This window comes from Pseudochaenichthys georgianus, chromosome 23, assembly GCF_902827115.2.
Source record: "Pseudochaenichthys georgianus chromosome 23, fPseGeo1.2, whole genome shotgun sequence".
In the NCBI taxonomy this organism is placed as follows: domain Eukaryota; kingdom Metazoa; phylum Chordata; class Actinopteri; order Perciformes; family Channichthyidae; genus Pseudochaenichthys; species Pseudochaenichthys georgianus.
Genome location: NC_047525.1, coordinates 3,898,787 through 3,925,317, shown reverse-complemented (window position 1 = coordinate 3,925,317; position 26,531 = coordinate 3,898,787). Strand labels below are relative to the sequence as shown.

The window sequence follows — 26,531 nt, the reverse complement described above, 5'->3', positions numbered from 1 at the left end:
CAACCTCCTTTCATCTGCTAACGTGTTCGTAAGGGAAGGCAACAATGTTCCACAGGATGGATTTTTGGGGCAAAGTCCACAAGTTTTATTTCAGAACAGGAATGGTATTTTAAGTCATCTTAGGGGGGGGTGTTAAAGTGGGGAAGCAGGGGAAAAGGAAGTCTTTATGGAAGTTCTAAGGTAAGGGGAAAGAGATGGAGGAAAGCCACTTTCTACTGGCTGTCGGTTCTCCACTCTAACAATTCTGCCTTATAAAAAGGAGTCAATGTTACACTTCTTTAAATCGACTATTATAAAACTAATGGAAGAAGGCTTAATATATTATACAGTTTCATTTAACATATATAAAACTCCTGAGCTGGCGTAATAAACTTCAGCAGCAGCAGTCTACAGATGTGATGTTTCAGCACAGACTCCAGATTCATCAGACTCCACTCCACTCCACTTTATTTGTGTACAGGACCCGCTGATCAAAGATGATAAATAACAAATCTAAAGGAGGGAAATTAGCATAAAAAGTCCTTGTATTCCAACTGATGCATAATATATCTGCACTTACTCTAATGAGTGGTGATAACATTTGCCGTGCTGTGCGCCTTGATTGATGCTGCCCATTAAGAGTACAAGCAGCGTTCGAACAGACGTCCCAGCATCGTCCCCGACGACTGCAAGGACTCTCCATTTCCTCTCCTGATATTATACCTGCCAAGTTCCTGCTATCAAAATCACCTTTCATGTTTGGCTTGCTCACTTTGTACGTCTGAGAAATTGTGCGCGCAACATTTCCTGCATATTCAATCTCTCCGAAATGTAAAGCATTCTTCCTCTTCCCTTCGGCATCCCAGCTGCCAGACAAATAGCTCCACTTGTTTCAAAGTGGCCGTAGGCGAAGGACTGATAAGAGAGCTGTCTTTCCTCTGTCCGCCCCCACACCTCACATCACTGTAACCGACTGCAGTGGGTCTGGGGCTGCTCTTGCTCCTCAGGATAGACCAGAGTGCTGTCAGGAAGGGGTGTGGCCTGTCATTCACTGACCTCAACCTTTTTGCTTTCAGGTGGTATTTTGGAAAAATGCTATAAGGTGTTTATTTCTCTTCACCCACAGAGAGTAGTTCAATCAGTCCTCTGCCAGAGGACACCAAGAATGGCTACTAGTTTATGTAAAGTGAAGAAAACGGTATCCAAGAGTCTGCAAGTCACTCATTACCAGCCCTCCATTTGCTGCTGCAGTTAAAGAGAATGACAACATGCCTCTGTTAACCCCTTAGTGAGCACACAGTGTGTCACCAGTACAGAGAATCCTGCTCCTCTCAGTTTCACACTCGAAGGCACACTCTGTCACCTCTGTCCTCCAGCTCCAGAGACAGAGGTGTCTGTCTCTCCTGTGGAGTCATTCATCTGCTAATGAGCTCTGCAGGACGCTGTCAGCTCTCTCTCATTGGTTACTCTGCATCACGTCAGCCGTGCCACCTCTGACCCTCACCATTATTTCATCCACTTGTGTCCTATAGAAGTGCGCTGTCAATCAAAAATAACCAAAATGCAAACGAATGATCTGCCTGGTGGTTTGTTATTCAATTTGTGTTCTATCTGATTTGTAGGTTTTACAAAGAAAGCCATGCTCCTTTTCCTCATTTAATCCTCAGTATTCACTCTCAAACATGCCTTATCATCAGGAGACTTCCTTTAAATGGGCACTTGTTATGGCTTTGTTGAAAGCCAACAGAAATGTGATGATATGTACTACTATTGGTAAAAAGCAGTCTTCACTGCGGGGTGTTACTTTAGAAACAGGTTGAACCGGTTACACCTTTACAGTAGAAATGAACTTATCACTGAAATGCAATTCAATAAATGTTTTCATCTGAAAAAAACGTGTCAACAACTTACAACCTTTTTCTGCATTTGGTGTTATCATCTACTTTACTCCATGAAATCCTCATGTGTTTGCAATGATTACTTTGCAAGAATGTATGGCTTGCAAAAGCGTTCACTCACAATCAGAGCTTGCTGCTGCACTACTGCTTTTACAGCTTCCACATTCAGCCAGAACAGTGCAACCTCTATACGAGGTTGCTCACAACCCTGAGACATTCAAAGTGTGGAGTCTGCACTGTTCCTCTCTACATGCAAAACACTTTCACATTTCACTTCACACGATTATAATGTTTTCCATTGTTACTATAACAATATTGATTATTTAAAGCCGCTTCTGAGCACTATCTAGATCGGCATCATCCATCTGTTTGACCCTCGGAGCTGTCCTTTGACACTCAAACTGTGAGGGTTCAAGTGAAAAACTGTGAGCAACTGTTACACTGCCTGCTGCATAATGGGACTTTTGATTGAGAGATTTCCTTTTCGTGGTCACCATATGAATCAGCTCCTCTCCTTCCTGTATGGCTCAAACATACAAAGGTTTTCACAGGCGGATGTTTTCATCTTCTGCCTCATCAGCCCTCAGTGTTGATTATACGGGCTGGAAATGATGATCCTACCCGTGGGCTTGTTGTTCCACAGCTTCTGATGCATTGGGAACAACAGGAGATAGCTGTTTCACAATCAGAGCAAAGCACTACGACTTCCACAGGAGCTTTGTGTACCCTCACATCAACATCCTCACAAAAGGTAAACAAAAGGGACACATTAGAGGCAAACAGATCTGCAACTGCTGAACCAAACTCTTGTGGTGTGCTTTGTTAGATCCTTTTTTCTACAAGTCCTTTCCCCTGATGTACAGTACAGCTTGCTAGAAAAGGAACACAATTAGTCGCTTTTGCACTTGTCAATATGCTACAATTGCATGGTAAATAAAAGTTCTGAGATAACATCCCCTGCTTATGCTGCAGCTACACCACTATATCCACCATCCCAGACACACCACATTCATACAAAATAATAATTGCCTGCCATGAAAACCAATTTCACTTCCTCCACAGGGCAGAGTGGAAAGTTGGGCTTAGCAAGGTAATGAAGTATGGCACACGCTAAGTCAAGGATGGAGGCTTTGTCTGAATTAATCACTTCTCTGGATGCTGTGGCTTGGCTAACTTTCATATCAACAAGACTGACATATGGAAACATAATTAGAATGGATGCAATCAACCATTAACAGCGGGCAAGCTGCATTTTTAATACACTTTTCAATGTGTATGCTGCCTGTCACTCCACTCTCTGGTCGGGTAAAACAAACCAATCTATGGTGGTGTTAGAGTTGTAATCCAGACACATCAATGGCTGAGCTTTTCAGTATGTGCGACAATGTGACAAGGATTTACAGTGCACAGTTTTGTTCGTTGACAGTGAGTGAATAGAAAAAAGTACACAGCAATTTTTTGTGACAAGAACGATTAATATAAGCCTGCGATTGCCTTCAGTCTGCGTAGGCTACCAGCGAGGATGTGCTGCAGCGCTGCACCCCCACTGTCAGCATATCCATCTTCTGAGATTCCAGAGAACCTTTAAACTATAGGTTACTTACGTAACCCCAGGGCTCAGAGTAACATGAAGTGAGATGTCTCACTATGGGATGCGCCTCATCGCGGAGCAAACAGAAGCATCAATCTCATTACGCCAATCCTGATTGGCTGGTGATCTTGACGTCAGCGTCAGGGAATTCACCCCCTATAAGTAGCCTGTGCCACGACGCATGCGTCATTCAAAATAAGCACCTCTTCTCGCTTCACCATAGCAAGGAGGGCCGTCTGGTGAGACATCTCACTTCATGTTACTCTGACACTGGGGTTACGTAAGTAACCTATAGTTCTCATTCATAACACTCCGTTCGATGTCTCACTATGGGATATTGTAGCTCCCGTATTGCCAGACGAGCTTATCTCGAAAATCACCAAACCGACCGGAACTTTAACAGGTAGGGCTCCAACTCAACCAGGTGCCCAGCACTGCTTGAGTCAAAACTGGGAGTAGAACTTCCAGACTGTTAAGAGGCGGACAAAAGTGAGCGGCGAGGACCAGCTCGCCGCTTGCACCAATGTCAGACAGAGCCCAGGATGCAGCCAGACCCTGAGTCAAAAGAGCTCGCGGACCCGAGGGTGCCTGCAAACTCTGACTCGTACGGGCCCCAAAGCAATTGCTTCCACAAACCAGTGGGAGAGCCGTTGCTTAGTAACAGGCTTGCCCTTATAAGGGTTAGCCCAGGACACAAGGGGTTTGGTCATTATGACAAAGCACCCTTGATCTGTCCCTGTACGTGCGTAAAGCACGGGCTGGACACGGCAAATCCGGCCGCTGTTCCCCGGAGGAATACAGTGGCGGGGAGGATGCCTCAATGTTAAATATGGTACCTGAACCAACCGCCTTAAAATAAAGGCCGGGTTGGGCTTCAACCACACTCTGTTTGCCCTGGGGCGAACCGAGTGCCTGAAGACTGTACAGATAGCGCATGAGTGCCACTGGCTCGCTTGGCAACTGCCAGGGTCAGCTTCATGTCACACTGTATTCAGATTGTACCACTCACGGGCCAGGTCCATAGAGCCAAGCGCTCTGGGTGTGGGTGAAAGATCGCCCCCCCAGCTTGGGACAGTATGTCCCTGCGTAGTGGGAGCTGCCAAGGCTGCCCGCACAGCAGCTGATATATCTCCGCTAGCCAGTACATAGCTGGCCAGTGTGGAGCTATCAGAATAAGTGTGTGGCGTTGCTCTCTCACTCTGGCCAGAGTTGGAGGTATCAGAGCCAGGGGTGGGAACGCATACAGCAGGCCCGGGGGCCAATCGTGCGCGAGTGCATCCACGCCTAACGGTGCATTCAGATCCCGCATCGAAAAGAACAGCCGACACTGAGCGCTGTCTTTCGATGCGAACAGATCCACCGCGGCTCTGCCGTAACGCACCCACAGCTGGCTCACAATCCTTGGATGTAGAGTCCAGTCTGCATAAAGTGGTGCACCTCTGGACAGTAGATCTGCCCCGAGGTTCATCACTCCCGGTACGTGCGTCGCTCTCAGAGAGAGGAGACGTCTACCGCTCCATAGGATCAGTTTGCGTGCCAGTGTGTGTAACTGGAGAGAACGCAAGCCCCCTTGGCGGTTAATATACGATATTGTGGTCGTATTGTCTGTCCTCACGAGGACGTGATGTCCCCTGAGGAAACGCAGAAAGCGTCTTAGGGTGAGAAACACCGCTAAAAGCTCCAGGCAATTTATGTGCGCCCGCTGTAGGTCTCTGCTCCAGAGACCCCTCACCGGGCGACCTTCATAAATACCTCCCCAACCTGTCAGACATGCGTCCGTGGTGACCACTTTCCGTGAAAGGACAGCACCCATAGGCACACCTCGTACTAGAAAGTCGGGTGCAGCCAGTGGCGCAGTGCCATTAGGCATCTCACAGTAACCATCGCCATGGCGCGCAGGGTTTAGTTTTAGTGCGGCCACCCAGCGCTGAAAGTCCCTCATGTGTAAGCGTCCCCGTCGTACGACCAAGATGGCTGACGCCATGAGCCCCAGCAATCGCAGGCATGATCTGAAGAGAACATGTTTGCGCAGCTGGAAAAGAGCGAGACAAGCTCTGAACGCTTTCACTCTTTCCGCTGACAAGCGAGCTGTAAAGGGCACCGAGTTCAGGCGTAAACCCAGGAAGAGTATAGTCTGCGCGGGGCACAACATGCTCTTCTCTGTGTTTATTATGAAACCCAGGTTGAGCAGGTGCTTTACGAGGACATTTGTCCTCGTAAAGCACTCCTGCTCCTACTCCAGCCTCCTGCTCCGACTGTGCGAGAAGCAGCCAGAAAGACACTAGAAAGACTCACTGTGGAAACACTAGGCTGGACAGAATGTTGAGGGATTTTGAGAAACACAATATACAAACAAAAGTTAGTGTAAATGTAAATGTGTTCACAAAAAGAAAACATATACTTCAAGATCCTAAATCAAAAGCAGCCAGTGTTTCTGGATGTTCAACTATGTTAGGACAAGCATGCCCGAACAGACGGGGAAGGTTAGTACAAAAAACAAATACAACCACACACGCTGTGGGAGTGCTCATGGCATAACTCACTGAGAGTTCAGCACAGAGTTGTTTTGAACCCCCCCCCCCCACACACACACACACACACACACACACACACACACATGTGAAGCATCCAGATGCTCTGATGCTTCGCAACACTCCCTGACCTCACCTGTCCTCCCCAAGGGCTACACACACACACACACACACACACACACACACACACACACACACACACACACACACACACACACACACACACACACACACACACACACACACACACACACACACACACACACACACACACACACACACACACACACACACACACACACACACACACACACACACCTTGTCATATAATTAACAACCAGACACACTGTCTGTATAATTAAGCACCGTAAGACATAGCGTGCTTACCCAGGCCAGCACAAAAGACAACATCTGTTTCCATATCCACACAGAGACACTTCTACCACTGACTGGCCCTGAATATGTATTTGTGTGTTGTAACTCACCAAGCTGTACAAACCTTTTCAAAAGGGATGAAGCTCCTTATGAGATGAATTGAACTGTTTCCTTGCTGTTAACATGACTCCATGTCATCAGATACACATCAGCCCCCAGCTTCCCACGCAGGACTTTAAAATCCTTCCACGTATTTTGGACAAATTCAATGCAAGGATCCAATAAATCATTTTCTTACTATTTGTTCATCATTAAATTGGTTACATAAATAACTTGGGTATGTCATGAAGACTAAATATGTTGATGTTTGGAGCATTCAGTCTCTCAAAGAGAGCAGTGCTCTCTTTCTGCTTTGTGGATAGGGAGAGACTCTGAGAGAGCTGTTCCGTTCCCTCCACCACCCTAAAGCTATTTTACACTTGTAAAATTGCTTAAGATATTAGCAAGATAAAATACCCAAACAAACTTCAGACCAGTGTTTCATTGATTTAAGGATTGACTCTACTTCAGGCCCGGTTCCAGAACAAAATGACTAAGGGTGCATCTGAGATTAGAGAGGGTGCAGTGGTAAAGTGCTATTTTTATAAGTGGGGAGTGTACCTATTTTTTTTAAATATTGAAGTTAAAAACATCAATCTGGTGCACTTTGAGAGCAACATTAAGAGATCTATGGATCTATGTGCTCTTTGCTTGATTATGCCTTCCCAGTCCCTTATCACGTAGCCTATAAGAGCATGGCGCCAGTTGTTGTAGCCAGTTGTGGTGAAGGCATCTGACTTACTTGAACCGAAATGTCTACATGCATAGCAGAAGATGGCATTTTTTTTACATGAATATTCCAGCCAATCTCTGTTTTGAAACCATGAGCTGCAAAATGAGCGCCTTACCCCACTGGACAGGCGAGTTGGGTACTTTTTTAAATATACCTGGGCAGGCTCTGTTTTGCAGAGGAGGTCCTCTGGCACTTGCGGGCCGCCGAGGGGTGGCGGTGTTTGGGGTAACGAAGACGGCTGTGGCTGCTCCGCCTCTGTGGGCGAGGCGGGCAAAGCCGGCGAGTCGGGCAGGAGGACGTTAGTGTCCACGACAGTAACGTAATGTCCCCATGATCTGAACTGTTATTACCTGCAGTAGATGCAGTGTATGCTGGCGATAAGGGCTGGTTGTTTTAACCATTTTCTGATCCATCATTGACTGCTGTGTAAGCACCTTGCAGAGGATGAATGTGCAGCGGCACAGGTCACGCGCACCTGACATAATAACGTTACTTACCGTTTAAATTGATCAAATAAATGCAGCAGACAATGCTATTCAACCACAATTACCATTTATTTTATTTCAACTATATTCTTCTTCTTCTTCTTCTTCTTATTATTATTATTATTATTACTACTATTGTTAGTAATAGTATGCAAAATGTAATATTTTTCACTTTTAATTTTTTTTTTTTTTACTTGCATAACGACTCAACTGAGGGTGCAATGCACCCTTATGCACCCCCGTAGAACCGGGCCTGCTCTACAGTAATGCCTGCCTCTGGGCAATTGCAGTCAGAGAAAAGGAATTCTAACATTCAGTGGCGTAACAAGGTTGTGATTGGCGCCGGTGCAAATATTGTTTTAGCGACGGAGGTCTCAATAGCGCCATAGAGTCCCCTATCGGTTGGGGCTGATGGGGGAACTGTTGGACCACCGCCGGGCACAGCCAAATCCAGCCTCTCCTCCTGGCTGGCTGGAGAGGAAGGTCGCACAGCCACGGATACAGCTTCACTTGTGGAGCTAGATGGCAATGATGGTGGTGATGCAGGTGAGCTATCGTTAGCCTCCGGCTCTGGCTGCCGCTGCACTTCAACATTGCTAATGTTAGCTCTCGATTTCGAGGACGATGTATGACAAAAAAAACGGTCTAATTTTTTGTTGCATCTCCTTGTTCTCTCTGTCCTTTCTCTTTTGAGCGCCGCTCTTGTGCTTTGGTTTGCTGTACATTATAAATGGAAGCTATTACATTTGTTATAATGCTGCCGAACTTGCTGCTGCTAGCTACAGTACAGTACAGTTTGATTAAACGGTTCGCTCGTCACGCAAGGTATGACATGACATGAAAGGGAGCAAGGTTATTGGACAGACAAATTACAAATTAATTTAGGTTGCTTGGTTACTTTGAAGATATATATTTTTTTAATATATATTTGCATGGGTCCTTAGCCGGCTCTGGGCCCCGGTGCGTTGCACCAGCTGCACTGTCGATAGTTACGCCACTGCTAACATTGGAAAGAGAAGCTCGGCACATGCTTCGTACCCTTTTTTTTGCAAGAAATCTTAGCATCAGCAGACCTATCCAAGATCTCAATCCGTCAAGTTTATTTAGTTTTTTCAGCACAAGAATCAGAGGCAACCCGCTGCAAGAAAAGACAGACTTCAGTGCACAGATGCTGAACACTTAGGCATGCCCCATGCTGTGTGCATGATGTATAGAGCCAGAGGTACCAGAGGGAGGCTCGTCTGCTCTTATGCAGTCCATTAGGAGGGAATTAGGATTCATACAAACCTAATCATATTTCTCCCCATTTCTCATCTATGGTTGAAATGTGTGGGGGGGTGAACTTCAGAGCATATCAGCAGAGGTTTATTTCTGGCTGCATATGGATCCACTCTGGGATGAAAACAAACGAAGCGAAGGCTAGCAAAAAAACAACTAACTTAATGTTAACGTAAATATGATGGTGGCCATTAAAATAGCGAGAGCATCTTTTGGGCCCCGCAGCTCTTCCTGCCCTTGAAAACAAGGCCATGACACTCTGTAAAAGGTCTCATTGTAGACCACTCCTCAATGTGAGCTGGTATTCCTCAAGCTAGTCGGCTGCTGTAGTTAGTATGATGAAAGGGAAATCAGTCTAGAGCGAGTGAAGAAACACATTGGCAGCAGTGGAACCAAATGTACGAGTTCTGGAGTCAGCCTGGCTGTTGATCACTGATACCGCAAGTGGAACAACATGCAGGTGACTTTAGCATTAAGCGTGTACACAGCGTGTTAGGTAGAAGAGTGATCTCCAGCCCCCCGACAGGAAGAGAGAAACACTACTCTACCTTTCTGATGGCCTCGACCCAGCGTCACAGAACCAGAGGAGACGAAGTTGTGAAGGTCAGCACCTCCACTGCTCAAAGAGCTCTCCTTTCCATAGTGGAGACCTGTGCACACACACACACACACACACACACACACACACACACACACACACACACACACACACACGCACACGCACACGCACACGCACACGCACACACACAACACACACACTCAATCAATTAGGCAGACATATACACACAGTATTTTTAAACTTAAACATTAGTAGTGTGTTACTACCTACACAGAGCAACTCCTTTGCATTGGACAGAACATGCGTACCTTCGAGAGATACATGGATACCTTCAGTTCTGCAGGATTAATACCTGTTCTATATCTACACTTAACCAAGTTAGGACTCCATATTATGGCAACTGATACATAGATTCTAATCTAATGTGGGTTTTTTGTTGTAAAAGTCCAAAAGACTTCCTGGTAGTAAACTGCATCAGCAGACAAGTGGGACCATTTGATCTACCCTTCGTCTGACCAAGGCAACGAGACAACGGGAGACAGAGAAACGGAAAAGCCAAATGAAATACTTTAGTCTTAAAATGTCGGAAATAGTGAACAATGCAATCTTATTTTTTCAACAAGAGAAAATGAATAATTGAAATCAATATGTTTATTATATCTTCTTTTTATTTCATGTATTTGTTTGACTTGGTTTTGTATCAAAGTGTCATCCTGTGATGAAGACGTGCATCACACACCTCTGTAAGCTCACTAACTCCATCTCCTCATTAAAACTAAACATTTGAAACGTGTAGTCTTCAGAGCCAGCTGGCGCTGACTGAAGTTCAATCCCTTGAGGACATTTATCGAGTGTGTGCGTGTGTGTGTGTGTGTGTGTGTGTGTGTGTGTGTGTGTGTGCGTGTGTGCGTGTATGTGCGTGTGTGTGTGCGTGTGCATGTGTGTGTGTGTGTGTGCGTGTGTGCGTGTATGTGCGTGTGTGTGTGTGCGTGTGTGTGTGCGTGTGTGTGCGTGCATGTACGTGCATGTACGTGTGTGTGCGTGTACATGTGCGTGTGTGCGCGTGCGTGTGTGTGTGTGTGCGCGCGTGCGTGCGCGGGGGGAGCATGGCAGGGGGAAGGCTCACTTAATGTGATTATAAAAGTGCCTTCTGATGAATATTAAAAGTCATGAAATCAATATCTGTAAATGTCGACCATTTCCTGTTGGGTGGGTGGAGGCTGCTCTATAGCTGGACCTGTCACTTCCTGTTGGGTGGGTGGAGGCTGCTCTATAGCTGGACCTGTCACTTCCTGTTGGGTGGGTGGAGGCTGCTCTATAGCTGGACCTGTCACTTCCTGTTGGGTGGGTGGAGGCTGCTCTATAGCTGGACCTGTCACTTCCTGTTGGGTGGGTGGAGGCTGCTCTATAGCTGGACCTGTCACTTCCTGTTGGGCCGGTGGAGGCTGCTCTATAGCTGGACCTGTCACTTCCTGTTGGGCCGGTGGAGGCTGCTCTATAGCTGGACCTGTCACTTCCTGTTGGGCCGGTGGAGGCTGCTCTATAGCTGGACCTGTGTTCTATCATCAGACCTGCAGTGGTCGCAGCAGCTGACCTTCATGCTGCTCAGACACACAGACCCTGGCTCCACACGTGAACACCGTCATGCTTCTCTCTTGCTGGCTTCACTCTGCTGATGCAGGGAACACAGACCTATAACTCACACACGTGGTGCTCTATGGAGGATCCTTTGTTTCTGTTGAGCACACTGTGACAGAAGAAGCAGCTACTCTCTGCTACCTGCACAATACATTTCATTATCCTGCACATTAAGAAAGTGAGTATGAGGAAACCAAGCAATACTTTAAAAAAGGAAACTCTTTGCCTGTGGTGTCGGCTAAATAAATCAAGTTGATCTGAAGCGCGCTGTGGGCCAGCTGCATTACTCACACAGTGACTCTAACCCTAGGCGCCCTCAGTAAAGGTGTCTCCTGCTTCCTTCCTCAGAGTTTACACCCTGGCCGAGGAGAGGAACTGAGCACGCAGCCATGCAGAGGGGATGCCAGAGGAACTAGCAGCACTCGGGCTGGTATCAGACGAAGCTGTCTCTACTCTTTGGCTTTAGGATCTGTTATTTTAGAACTATGTATGGTTCTAAAGATGCAGGAACGTTTTGCAGCGCACCAAGGAATTCATGTCACTACACAAATATGAAAAACATAAATGAGTATGTATTTTTAGAATTGAGCCTAAACAAAGCTGAGGATGAAACACGTTGGTGTGGAAGTGAGTTCTGCTGAGAGCCTCTGCGTGGTGAGGACAGAGGAGGCTGCGCGTGATGCCCACTCTGACCTACGTTCAGATCCTCTCTGCACTTGGTTTGAAGTGTCTGAAGAAGCCTCTGGATGTGAAGTGACATCCATGACTGCAGCCGAGGAGCGCCCACCCAAGAGGCCTCCTCCCCGCTCTGTGCACATGAATATGCATGTTTCTCTGAAAGCAAGTAGGCTTCATCTCCACAGCGCCTCAGAGCCATTGGAGGCGTGGAGCGCAGCTCACCATGGATCTGCACACGTCACCACGCTCTGCTAAGACTGTCACTGCCTTTCTGCGCGGAGAAAAGGGGGCTTGGCTTTGTTGTGTTCTCTTTGCAGTTATTCTGTGCAAACAGGCTGAAAGGTCGAAGCCTGCTACCGGATAGAATGATACATGGATGGCAACCTTTACTGAGTATAAATGCATGCAAGGTCGTAGTGAAGGCAGCCCGCCACGTGCAGCTGCGTATCAGCACGTCCTCTGCAGGGCAGGAACCGACCGGAGGAGGAGTGGTGCTGCGTACGAGTGATACGCAGAGAGGTCGCAGCACTGAGCAGCAACTGGTACAAGCATTCATGTGTTTTGATGCACAGCAATGTAGCAGAAATCGGCCGACTTGTATATTGTATATTATATATTATATTGTATAGTATGACCGTGGATTGGAGCGACAGGACATCTAAATATTTGTGTGTCTTGTTCTTTAAATAATATATCGTGAATACAGACTCTTGTCATGTAAAGAACAATACACACAGTGTTTAGTTGTCCTGTAGCTCCAATCCACGGTAACACTCCTGAACGGGTTGAGCCGCTGTGTGCTGCAGCACACTCAGAAGCATCCTGACTTACATCTTGTAATGCCCTGGTAACTTTGATCAATATGTCAGTATTTCAACCCAGTCTCACGGCATTTCGTGTTCACCAACACGATTTGTAATCTATTGATTCGTGTTCACCAACACGATTTGCCCCTTTTTTCCGTGTTGCACAGCACGATTTTAAAAGCAATGTATTTCTACTGCCTGCAGTACGTCTTTTTCTCCGGTCGGGTCGTGGGAGACCGGAAGCTGTGTGGTTCATAAAAACATGTTCTTACTCAATATCAAGCCACAGTTATTGCTTTTATTTTAAATCGTATAATTTCGGACTTTTGTTTCCGTCTGTGAGGAAAATAAATGGGGCTCAGAGCCTCAGGATACTGAAATCTGTATTTTTAAATATTTCTTTCCTTCTAATTCGTTATTCTTTTCAAAATAACACACTGTTATTTACTCACCAATAACACACAATTATCCTTGCTTTTATTTATTGGTTTAATTCCATAATCTCGGGCTTTTTTGGCGTCCGTCAGGAACTGAATTTCAAAATAAAAATAACCGGAAACAGACGTAGGCCTATAAGGGACATTTCGAACATCATTGCGATTGTCAACATTTCTGAGTTTAGGATGGCCGAAGACACTACACTACCCATAATCCCCAGCTATCGTTTAAGGACTACAGTCCCCGTAAGGTTACGCAGAGTGTCAAACAGCTGTGTGAAATGGAACGAAACCACGCCAGACTATCCAAAACTGGAATCGAACACCCCCCCAGAACTATACATGCTGGCTATTGTGTTTCGCAAAATGTTCTATGGGACGTCTCTACTGAACGTTTTCGTTTTTCCAACAATTAGAAGTTGCCAGTATTAAACACATTGGTGTTATCAAATGTAAAACATATAATTAATAAATGGGTGAAAATCGCTTGTGTCCATAATGCGCAGCATTAATATATACCCACATGACAGCTCATTGCTACTTTGTAATTCTACTCCACTACAATTCAGAGGTTAACCTGGTATTTTTACTCCACTGCATTTATTTGAGTTACTTTGCAGATTCTGATTAATGATGTGAAATATAAACAACCCTTAAATCAGACTTTAGTTACACCTGAGTAAAATTCAGGTAAGGTGATTGTCAAGTGCCAACAATCAGGAGAGATATTTGATAGTTGGTGCTTGAGAAGACTAAACATGTATCTGCAATTGACACGAATGGAAACGAGTAATAAAGTATATTCATTACTCGTTATTCTCTACTAATAGTTAATTAAAGACTGTATATTATGGCTATTTTGCACATCCCTTTCAAGATTTTCAAAGGTTTATTGACATATCATACACAACTACGGTGTAGTTATGCAATGAATGAAAAACTTGGGTCACAGGTTCCTCAACAGTGCATTACAAGACATCTATCAATATGTGTGTATACCTCCACCATTAAACTAATACCCAATTACTAGTATAATTAATGTGTATAATATCAGTTAAAATAAGTGCTTCAACATAGTTAACATTGCAGGAAAGCAATATATTAGACGTTAAGTACTTTGTCAGGCTTAATATTTATCTGTAGATAGATACTCCCAAAGACCTTAATCTGTTGTTTAATGTTTAAATAAAGGTTAATCCGTTTTTCTGTTTTGCACCTCCTCCTATTAATATCTGTGTACATCCTGCACTAAACTGTTTTATTGTAGAGATCACTTATAGTATCTTCTTGATTTTTTATATTCTATATTTCTATATTTATACTTTCTCCCTATGAAAGTATGTACTCTTAATATTTTTTTAATCAAATATAACACATAAAAACAATAATTCAATAACGTGCTTTAACCACTAGGAGGTGCACACAAGGTGCACACAGCCATAACAACTTTGTATTATTAGTGTGTATGTACAACATCTGAATATGTATAGTTTTATGCATGCTTTCACATCATTTTACAGCATATTGCTATACTATTTCAGACTCAGTATTTACATTCTTACATTCAAAGAAAATCAGTAATATCTTTAAAAACTACAGTCCTTTTCTATCAGCTATGCACCGTTATGGTGTAAATATAACCCATCTATGAATTAGATCAAATGTAAAAGTCAGCCGAATTAGTGTTGATACTGCAAGGAGACGTATTGTGTGAAGAGAAATTGAAGATGTTGTTTAATTGTTGATATATTTATGATCCACGTCAAATATTCAGTTTCGGCGGCATTTCTTCCAGTTTTTCCAAAGGTCTTCTCATCAGGGCTCTCTAAATAAAGAACTACGGCAGATCTGTAATATGTAATGCAGCCGAACCGTGTATTACAATGCCGTTATGTGATGACTTTCAAAGAGAAAAGCAAGAGCACTCGGAATTAAGTATTATTTTATACTTTTAAAATGTTTTCCGGATTTCATATAATATAAACACCAACTCCCAGCATGCATTGCGGCTAACACATCCAATCAGAGAGCTTAAAACCATAGCTGAGGATCTTGGGTAATCGCCTACGTCTGTTTCCGGTTATATTTATTTTGAAATTCAGTTCCTGACGGACGCCGAAAAAGCCCGAGATTATGGAATCAAACCAATAAATAAAAGCAAGGATAATTGTGTGTTATTGGTGAGTAAATAACAGTGTGTTATTTTGAAAAGAATAACAAATTAGAAGGAAAAAAAGATTTAAAAAATACAGATTTCAGTATTCTGAGGCTCTGAGCCCCATTTATTTTCCTCACAGACGGAAACAAAAGTCAGAAATTATACGATTTAAAATAAAAGCAATAACTGTGGCTTGATATTGAGTAAGAACATGTTTTTATGAACCACACAGCTTCCGGTCTTCCACGATCCGACCGGAGAAAAAGACGTGCTGCAGCCTGCAGGCACGAAACACATTACCAGTAGAAATACATTGCTTTTAAAATCGTGCTGTGCAACACGAAAAAAAGGGGGAAATCGTGATGGTGAACACGAATCAATAGATTAAAAATCGTGTTGGTGAACACGAAATGCCGTGAGACTGGGTTGAGTATTCACATGTGTGAATAATCACAGTGTGTATACGTCACAGTCTGTGGTGGGAAAACACTTCCAGATCCACTCGTCACATTCCCAGAAAAGCAGTAGCATGGTTTAACATCTTTAAATCAAGAAAACATATTTCAAAATACAAACATGTACATGAATCTCTTAGAAGCATTATTATTGGTTCAAATACGTGTTATTTTATATACATTCCTTAACTGTGCCGTTCAGTGACAGCAGGCTGCTGAGGCCATCTGCTTGATCCCAAACAGATACATGCTACGTTCCAAAGGGCCGAAGGACACGGACCCTTTCTAGGTGACAGTGAGGACAGGACACTGCAAACACAATCTCTTGGTGGAGAATAGATGTTTTTCTTAAACCTATTTTTTAACAACACTATGTTGTTGTTTTGATCTGTAGGATGGAAGTAAGAAACAGGGAGAATGGTTGTTATTACTCAAAGGCAGAGTGCAGAGGAGGCTGTGCCTCTAATATCGCTGTTCCACAAACAGAAGCAACAGTTATTTCATATGATCCTGATGAAATGAAATCCTAGGGAGTAACATTTCTCAACCCATGGAGGAAAACAATTATCATTTTTGTTCTAATGTTTGGAGGCATGTGATTTCCACTGGACCGGAGGATTCACACATAACAGTTGATCCTCTCCTCGAGGGTCTTTGGATCCACCTATAATACACATGTATGCTCTATACCTGTTAGATCATGCCGTGCATCTCATTCCCCCTGAGCGACGGAGAGGACGCCCCCAGCCCGTCAGGCGGCAGCGCTGCACCACGCTGCCAGCCTGGGACTATCTCCACGAGCAGACCCCTTTGTTCTCTCACTCTCTCCCTTCCCCTCAAACCGGATGATTACTGGATGTTATCATTGGAGAAACACTGCTGGAAGGGGTGGGCACAGTGGGTGCTCTCTGGAGGAGTGCCACATGCTGGTTGTACCCCACATGCTTTACACAGACACACTGAGGCTAAAGGGTGCAGCACTGAGTCAGCCACAGGGGCTGGAGGTGAGAGAGGACTTACCGTGGCTGGACTTGGAGCTGTGGACCGGGGTGTAGTGGTTCTTGGATGAGGTTCTGACTGGCGTGTTGTCTTTGGGTGAGCCGTTCATTGCTGCAAAGTTCTCACAGTCATACTGCGAGATGGGGATGGGCCCCTGCTGCCGCAGGATGTCTGCCAGGGCCCTGGGAAACAGGTAGACAAGAATGAGTGTTACCACTGCACCGTGTGTCTGTCAGTGCAGCTGAACCTGTTAGAGACGAAGAGAGAGCGTGTGTGTTCTTTCATGCAGAAGGCGGCTAACTGTTCAGACAGTGTGGTGCTGTCACGCTTCAGCACGGCTGCTGTGTTTCCTTCATTTCTTATTCTGGGAATACGACAACATTTGGTGCATGAGTGTCTAATTGGGTTGCATTTGAATGTTTTCCAGAGCGCACACCAGGTGCATATGGAAGGGAGGAGCCCGGAGGGAGGAGAGTGGAAGAGAGGGAGAAGTCATCAGGATGAGAGAAAGTTCACAAAGTGTTTGTTTGCTTTGGGGAATGATACAAATGAGTTCTCAGAGCTGCAGCAGCTCAAAGCTTTCTGTGTGACACGTGTGTGACCTCACATGACCTCTGCTGTTACATTCACATGGTAATGTTACTGCCCCCCCCCGTGAGTGTGCAGTGATGCGTGCACGATGTCGCACGCACTTGATACAGCCCATGCAGTTAACACTATCCATTATTCACAGTCTTCAGATTGCTCGTGTGTTGAACTATACATCCAACACAAACAGCTATTAATCTGGAGGAAATCATGTGTGTCAGCATTGTTCCCCGATGGAGGACAACGTGTGCTCCAGCGCCGTGCTGAAGCCCGGAGGAGAGCCAGCTTCGGGAGCAACATCCCATCTCTGCAGACCCCCACTCGCACACAGCTGACTGTGACGGGGGGGGGGTGACAGCTGGCTGCTTTGGCTTGGTTATATGGACCAAGTATATGGGCTAATGTGATTCAAGTATGCACGATGTTATTCTTTTGTCCTAGTGTCGGTCTGAATAATACATTGACTTACACTTTAACTAGGTTGTATTACGGTACATTGGAAACGACTGCACTCAAAATGACTCCATGCTTGTTTTCGTCTGCAAGGAGCTCTCGATGTCTGTCTCTATTTGTTTGTGACCTTACTCAGGAGAACATGGAGTGGAGTGTGTGTGCTTCAAACACATGCACGGATTGCACAAGTCATTCTCACGTGATAGGCTGTCATGTTAAACTGTGCATCCGACTCACCTGTGAATATTCATCTCCTGGGGGGGCTCGGTGGCTTTGTCGTACGCCACTTTGACTGACAGCCCCAGCACTATGATGAAGGCTATGACCCCACAGGTGATGTACACCGCAGTGTTGGTCTGATCCATGCTCGGATCGTACGTTTCTCCGGTCGGTATGGGGGACGGGACCACCGTCTGCACCCACTTCGGGGTTTGGTAGTTCTTGCAGGCTTTCTGGTCCAGCCGGTCCTTCTTGTACTCACAGCAGAAGCGCAGGTAGCACGTCCCGCAGCAGTACCGGTGGTTCGTGTTGTTGCACTCGAACATTTTGTCATACTGCCCGCTCACGTCGTAGTAGCCCAGGCATGTGTCGTGGTTGCTGGCGGGTGCCGGCGGCAGGGTGTTCAGCGGGACAGCTGTGGGCACCTCGGTGGCTTTGGGAGGCTTTCGGGGGGGCGGCTGCTTGGTTTTCTTCCCGCCTGTAGCTGCGCCCAGCGCGCACAGAGGGTCCAGGTATATGAGCAGCAACACAATATGCCTTATCCCCATGGTAGTATGAAGAACTCAAGTGTTAGGCTGTGTTTTGGCAAAGAGTCTTCAGCTCTGGTTAAACATGCACGGGTTTAGTCTTGTTTCGCCACCGAGTCTGCGGCTGATGGCTCAGTGTCCGTCATGCTGAAAACAACTCTGCGCAGTCTGCTGTCAAGGGCATTCCTCCACTGTTAGTGTGCCATGGACAAGCTACAGCTCATTGCAACCTAGCGGGGGCCGTGCCAGGGTAGCCCCATGTCCTGTGCTCCTAACCGGCTCTGAGCTCTCCTCGCAGCGTGTGAGAGCCGCGGTGTGTCGCTGTCCGAGGTGCTGGTGTTTGAATACAGTCACTTCTGCTGGAGTACGGCTGGAGAGACAGATAATGCAAACGGCTCATTAGATATATTCTCACGTCAGTTGCACGTCATTATTAACAAGCAGGCTTTCCACGTCGACAGAACCTGACAGATTGGAGTCCTGCACATGATGCTGTTTGAAGTGGTCCGTGCAGTTTGCATGACGCACTCCACTTGATAACACCCACACACAACAGACTCTTAATGAGTGTTCTCTCTGTGCTCAGCGTTACACCACCGTCTCTGCATTCAGATCAACGCGGACACGGGACAATTACTCTGCATGATTCTATTCATACCGTTCTAAAATACTGCCACACATTGTGACATTTTTCTGTAATATTTGAAAGAGTGGGAGAGAGGAAAAGCAGCTTACCTCAGCTCGGAGACCCGCAGGGAGGAGCTCCGTCTGTGTCTCCGACAGTGAGAAGAATATCGGAGCAGTGAACCTCTCTCACTCCCCCCCTCTCTCTCCCTCTCTCTCCTTTGCTCCGTGCGTCTCATTTTTCTCCCTCCCTCCGCTTCTTACATCATTCTAGTCAAGTATTGGCAGCCCCCACCCCCACCCCCACAGTTGCCTAACCTTTGAACAGCTGACTGTTACTGAGGCAGCTCTACGCCTATGTACAACATCACTTTCAGGATGACATCATTCATCTGCTCGCTCAGCACACACTTCATGTTCAGTTGAAGTTCAGATCACATCTGTCACCAAGTCATGGGGGGGGGGGGGACGGATAGTGCCAAACTACCAGTTCCACTGCACTGAGGTGAAGCGCAGCTGTTTAGCGTACTCCTACATACCACTTAGTGCTGGTTACACATGCCTGCTGGTATATTTACGGTCACCGTGTACACGTGTGTATGTGCAGGGCTCATTCATCCCCATGGTTACACATGCATCTTTAGGGAGCAGGGGGAGCACGCAGCAGCAGCAGCAGCTATAGGAACTATTGGAATGGCACACTGCTCTCTGTGGAACTCTGTTGCAGAAAACTGAGCCACAGAGCGGTGCACCATATCTGCACTCAAGCTTTCCTCATCCCAAGCTTCGGGGTGTCTTGGTTGCTACAGGGAGGTGTGCAGCATGGGCACACATTGATTTCGGCAGACAGCAGGCGGTATTGATGTGTCAAAGGAAAAAGAGAGTTTCATGAGACCCCGGAGAGATAGTCTGGAGGAAGGAACACGTTTTTCTCTTGGCCATGTGCTAGCGGACTTACGATGGGCAATGCTAACACAAACCTAACACAGGTGTTGAAGATGTTCAGAGAGGATGTCAGACAGGTGTGTGGCAGCAAGGTTGCATACTGCGAGAGAGTGTGTCGCCGCACATGTTGGAGGACTGGGGGGCAATGAACCTCTCTGATGGCCGTGGATGTTCCATTCACAAATGGATTGAAATGATGGAGCCTGAACACTCTCCTCTGTCCTGGGGAAATAATAACCATACCCAAATAACCCGTCTTCAGAAGCATCCCACAACACCACATGTGAGGCATGTGAAGCCTACTTGTGTGGACAAATGATTGGCTATGTTTTGAATAATAAAAAGGTAAAAAAAGACACTCAATACAGTTTGACATCTTCCCTAGAACGATACCAAGTGATTTCACCAGAAGACAGTGAGACTTGGTAGCTACCTCAGAACTATGGCTAGTGAATTCTCAGTATGCATTTATAAAAGGCGAGCTCCACGACCTCCTGATGGTGTAGATAGAAGATCTCAGAAAGTAAGAAATTCTCAAAGTAGCTATCTCCATTGTTCATGTTCACCAAGTCACTTCTAACGCGGCGTCCCGGTGGAACCTGAACAGACTGGTTCATGTTCACCAAGTCACTTCTAACGCGGCGTCCCGGTGGAACCTGAACAGACTGGTTCATGTTCACCAAGTCACTTCTAACGTGGCGTCCCGGTGGAACCTGAACAGACTGGTTCATGTTCACCAAGTCACTTCTAACGCGGCGTCCCGGTGGAACCTGAACAGACTGGTTCATGTTCACCAAGTCACTTCTAACGCGGCATCCCGGTGGAACCTGAACAGACTGGTTCATGTTCACCAAGTCACTTCTAACGCGGCATCCCGGTGGAACCTGAACAGACTGGTTCATGTTCACCAAGTCACTTCTAACGTGGCATCCCGGTGGAACCTGAACAGACTGGTTCATGTTCACCAAGTCACTTCTAACGCGGCGTCCCGGTGGAACCTGAACAGACTGGTTCATGTTCACCAAGTCACTTCTAACGCGGCGTCCCGGTGGAACCTGAACAGACTGGTTCATGTTCACCAAGTCACTTCTAACGTGGCATCCCGGTGGAACCTGAACAGACTGGTTCATGTTCACCAAGTCACTTCTAACGCGGCGTCCCGGTGGAACCTGAACAGACTGGTTCATGTTCACCAAGTCACTTCTAACGCGGCGTCCCGGTGGAACCTGAACAGACTGGTTCATGTTCACCAAGTCACTTCTAACGCGGTGTCCCGGTGGAACCTGAACAGACTGGTTCATGTTCACCAAGTCACTTCTAACGTGGCGTCCCGGTGGAACCTGAACAGACTGGTTCATGTTCACCAAGTCACTTCTAACACGGCGTCCCGGTGGAACCTGAACAGAATGGTTCATGTTCACCAAGTCACTTCTAACGCGGCGTCCCGGTGGAACCCTACAAACTGTCCTGCGTACAAAAGGCATGGAGCCCCCGCTGAGTGCATCTTACATACAGTCCTTTCTACTTTAGATCAAGTATTTCATGTTTGTCCCAAAATGTATTTGTTATCATTAAACCAAATCCATAAATACTTTAAATGGGAAAGCTACACCCCATTGTGTGGTATGTTGAATTATACTCCTCTCCATGAGCTATACACTATCTGTTAGCATCCAGATCCAGCATCTCATAAAAGATGGCTCAAAGACATAATGACTTGAAGCTTGAAGCACGTGTGCTCTCCTCAGAGAGGGACTCTCACTCTCTGAGGTACATCTCTGATGCCGCAGCATCTGAAGAGGAAGGCAGCACTCCGAGGTCAGGAGGGGAGATCTCTGACTCGCTCAAGCTGCTCCATCCAACGTCCATGATCACATGTTCTATTACTTGTAATATGTGCAGGCTCTGAACAATCTTGAAAGTGACCATGGGAAAATGTAAATTCAAATAAAGCTCCAGATCAGGCCCCTCACCTGGGATCAGGGACCGTGTCCACTGATCACAACACAGCACGACAACTACCTTGTGCAAGATGAGCTGCCGTGCTGATTTACAGACAAAGGATGGCTTGTTTTAACTTATTGTAAATTGTCAATGCATTCAATGAAAATAATAATACACATTAGGAATGTATCTTTAATTGTGTGTGTATGCCTCTTTGTCTCCTGTCCTCAGTATTATTTTTGACTCAATTCCACACACTCACATGCTCACTCGATCACCATATTTCAATTATTCAAGTTCAAGTTGTTTTGGGAAGTGACAGTATTTTAAAACCAAACCAAATATGTTAGCCCTCTTTTAATAGAATGCAATACATTTCCTTCATCTCTAAATATTTGAGCTAAAATACATTTATTTTCAGAATATTCAAAGACAACTGTTCATTCTGAGCTGGTGTTCACCAAAAGGAAAAAGTGTTTACTCCAGGATGTAGAAAAGCTGCTGCAGATGGAGGTCACACAGCTGTCACATGACATTGTTTATTAAACAGACACATCTGAAACCCAAGTAGGACTTTTCCTGACGGTGGCACTTTTCCTGCTGGCATCCTCCCTGCTGCGCCTCGGAGGAGATACTGAAGGAAGGTGGAACGCCAGCTTCCATTAGAGAAAGCATTTCAGAAGCTGCCTGACAGGAACAGTAGGGGCACAAATGCTCAGCACAAGCATTTTTTTTGTATCACCAGTGGTGTGACTGGCAGCAGGTTCGGTACTAAAGATCCTAAGTCCTAATTTAAAGACTAAGCCTTATCTATTAGACGTGCAGTAAATCCTGAACGGCGTACATCAGGCTGAAGGTGATCGGCTGACATATAGTTCTCCTTCAGGAGAATACATCGAAAGACATTTTGATCAAAAGTGCTGTTTATGAAATTACTATATATCAAATAAACCATTGAATAAAGGTTGTGTCGACTGAGTTACATGAACAGTAGGAAAGGAGAGTGTGACCATATCTGTGTATGAATCTCGAACCATCAACGTCTGATTGGCAGGCTGAGGAGCAGTTGCTTGGTAACCATGTTTACTATGGCATCCATACTTGTTGTGATGAAAAATGTAAAGTCCTCACTACTGAACTATTCTCTAGGACTTCAACATGAGATATAGATGTGCTCCGAGACATAGATCAGGGCTGGGTGCCCAGCCTCACATACAGGCACACGTGGGCAACATGTAGAAACTAGAGTAAGAATACGGAGCTCTCTGTCCATGCTTAGTGTTACTGTGCCTCCAAACATACATGGCCTTCAGCTGCTCTATGAGCGGCTAAAATACATGTTTTAGCCGGAGTGTTCTACATCTGTGAGCTGCAGTTTGTGACCGACTGGCAGGATGTTCCATTAATGTTTCAGATCCATTTCTGTTCCTGCAATAAACATGACAGAGCTGCTCCTGCACGAGGCTCCGTGTGCGGCGTTTACCTCTCCCTGTTCTCTTCTCGCGGGTGTAACGTCACTGCTGGTATAATCGTATGGGTTAATACATATTTACGCTTTTGTAGTCGACCCTTTTATGTAGCAAATAAAAGGACAGTTACTACATCTGGTGTGAGTGAACGGAGGGACTTGATTTAAATCATAGTTCATTGATTTGAAATGATTGTGTGTTGCTGACCCCCCCCTGTATGTCCCCTTCTGTCCTTCAGTGAGTTTGTTTTCCATTCATTAAATAGTAAGCGACTCAAGGCGTTGCAGAAATCTGTTAAAAAGCTTCTGCATTTCTGTTTGTGTAGTCATAACTGAGAGTAAAGAGCTTCAGTCACCAGCTGAGCAGAACAAATGCTTTTTAACACATTCTTTGAGTGCCTTGGCTCTTTTTTTCCTTCTATAATTTTAAGCCTGCAATTATGACCAGCCATGCAGAATAAAGGCTTCAGACACATTTTCTAAGTGCCTTGGATTTTTCTTTTTCACATGACCACCAAAAGACCCCTTTTCATCCAAAAAGGCTTTGAATGTCACAATCATTGGGCGAGGAAACCCTGACAGCTTCTGATTGGTTTCTGACCCAGGATCAGTGCACACTGGCTGTCCTGAGACGATGCACAGCGTCTAAATGTGGTGGAGACACAAGAGCAAGCAGAGGAAATACCGTTTATTCAGCGGACGAGACCTTGCTGTTACGCCACTGACAAAGCACTGAAGCGCGGCCGAGCCACCATTGTTCTTCACTACTTTTTCTCTCTCCAGGGGCCAATCCTTTATACATGCCATGTTCTTCTGCCATTATCATGACCCGTTTTCTTTTGAAAACTGTTTTTCTGAATTGCAAAAGGAGCCGAGGCTGGTACAAGAGCTTTTAAAAGAACCTGTCCCCTTGAGTTTAACTATGCGTGCTGCTGAGTCCTTACTGCTGAAAGTGCTTTTGTCAGGTATTTCTGATGATGCTCTGTTCTCTGCCCACAGGGCTTTGAGCTTCAGGCTTCTGGCTGCTGAAGTGTCCAGCTGGGCAGGAGTTACAGCAAAGCAAATAATAACTGAATCCCAATGCAAGTCATTTATCCCTGCTTTTGTCTCGTATGCTGTCCATAAACGTGAATGATACACAATGATCCTCTCTGTATGGTTTGCTAATGTCAAATGAAACCAATTGTGTGAATTGTCACTCATTTGGAAATACCAAAACATTTAAGCCCTGTCGATATTCCTCTCAGCCGGTTGCCAGCTGCCTGCTCCGAATGAGCAGCATGGAAGGTCTGGAGTAACGCCACTTGCCAGCTTGCTGTCATCACTTCCCATAACTGTCTTGTTAGGCTACAGTTCTGTCCCTGGCACCAGCACTGCACGTTCTAATGTCTCTCTAATTCACAGCCAGACTTACAACTGAATGAGCCTGTTTGATGTTCAGTGTTGGCTTTTGATCAGGGCCATATATTCACAGAGCTCAGTGGTCAGGGTTAGAAATGATCATTACTCTAAAGCCGCTTTGTAAAATATAATGAAAGGGAGTTGGGTAGTGTGTGTGCCTAGGGATGGTGTCCTATTAATGAAAGCTTTCTGAAAGCTCGATCACTTACATATTGTGCCAGAATTGTGTCAATATTCGAGCGCACAAAACTAGCTACTCACGAGCGAAACATTTGCTTTTACACGGGCATAAAATGACCCTGGCGCGTAGATTAAACCCCTGCGAGCGGGACAGCCCTCTTGCTTGCTAGCGGGAGTGCCTCACTCGCTCGCGGAGTACTGTCTGCGCGCGTGAAAGGTTTCTGACACTTTGGGGCGGAGCCAATGGACTTTGATTGACAGCTGCCAGGAAGCTCGGAGTTGCCAGGTTGGATCATTGCCATTGTCTCAACTACCAAGAGGAGCGACAGCAGCAAGATTAGTTGGACGGGATTTAAAGGTCCCATGTCATGCTTTTCTGGTTATTACCCGTCCCCTTCTGTGTTATGTAGCTTTTTATTCATGTAAAGGGTCTGCAGAGTCACAAACACCCTGTAGCGAGTACAACTCTAACACTGGGGGGCAGGAGCTCCATCAAGGCGTTTAGGACAAAGAGTGAATACACAGACTACACAGAGATGCTGTATGAGAAACCAATGTGAGTTTGGAAAATTGCACAATTTAAATCTATTTTAGTAGACCTCAACAATGGAATTATGATCAGTAGAAATGGCCATGACATGGGACCTTTAATAGTAAAGTTGTCCATAAAAAAAAATTATATTCATAAAGTGTACAGCTAATAAATATCAATTAATTTGATATAAAACAATATATTGTCTACAGCACTTGGATCCTAGGGTCACAGTGTGGAGAAGACGCAGATAACGCTTTGCTGATTGCTGCACCGATAGAGTAGGAGTGGAGAGTCTCCTGCCTGCGGTCCTGACCTCAACCTCATTGAACCCCGTTTTGAGATCAACTTGGCCCTGCTGTCCGTGCCACACAACCACGCTGGCTGACTTGGGACAAATGGTTGAAGAATAAGATGCCATCCCACAGCAGAGTGTGAGCAGGCTGGTGACAGCATGAGGAGGAGAGGCTGTTGTGGCTGTGTTTGGTTCTTCCACACGCTACTGAGGCTGCTTATTAAATGAATCAATTGTTAATAAATCAATTGTTGCCAATATGTCTTTATTTATCAGACTTCCATCATCCAATCCACCAAACAGAGACAACAGCAAAAAAAGCTGTTAAGCATTGGCAGAGGAGATTTGTCACATACTCAGCTCTGCTGCTCATCCCACAAATGCTTGTTCCTTTCAAACGTGGCACCACTTGAAAGGTACGAAAACAGCCTTTCCAACGGTATAAGATTTATTGCCAAAAAGCATTGTTACAACATAGAAATCATCTATGAAACACAAATTGCCTTACATTTTGTGTTAAGTTTATATAAAAAATATATTGTTTTATATACAATTAATTGATATATATTAGCTGTACACTTTTCAAATATACTATTTTTTTATGAACAACTTTACCATTAAATCCTAACTAAAAAACTAATCTTGCTGCTGTCGCT

The 26,531-nt window shown here is 45.5% G+C and overlaps 1 protein-coding gene across 4 annotated transcripts in view; it reads right to left on the bottom strand.

Moving 5' to 3' along the window:
* Positions 1 to 19,324, bottom strand: part of LOC117439215 (protein shisa-6-like) — a 66,900-nt gene extending 47,576 nt beyond the window's left edge. For 3 of the 4 annotated variants that reach the window (XM_034075019.1, XM_034075020.1, XM_034075021.1), the window contains exons 1-4: positions 19,222 to 19,324; positions 17,978 to 18,856; positions 16,721 to 16,881; positions 9,518 to 9,619 (exon numbers count right to left, since the gene is read on the bottom strand). In XM_034075019.1, coding sequence (XP_033930910.1) covers positions 9,518 to 9,619; positions 16,721 to 16,881; positions 17,978 to 18,507 — 793 coding nt within the window. In that variant the 5' untranslated portion in view covers positions 18,508 to 18,856; positions 19,222 to 19,324. The remainder of the gene's footprint in view (positions 1 to 9,517; positions 9,620 to 16,720; positions 16,882 to 17,977; positions 18,857 to 19,221) is intronic. The other variant, XM_034075022.1, reaches the window with a different exon arrangement.
* Between the last annotated feature and the right edge of the window lie 7,207 nt (positions 19,325 to 26,531).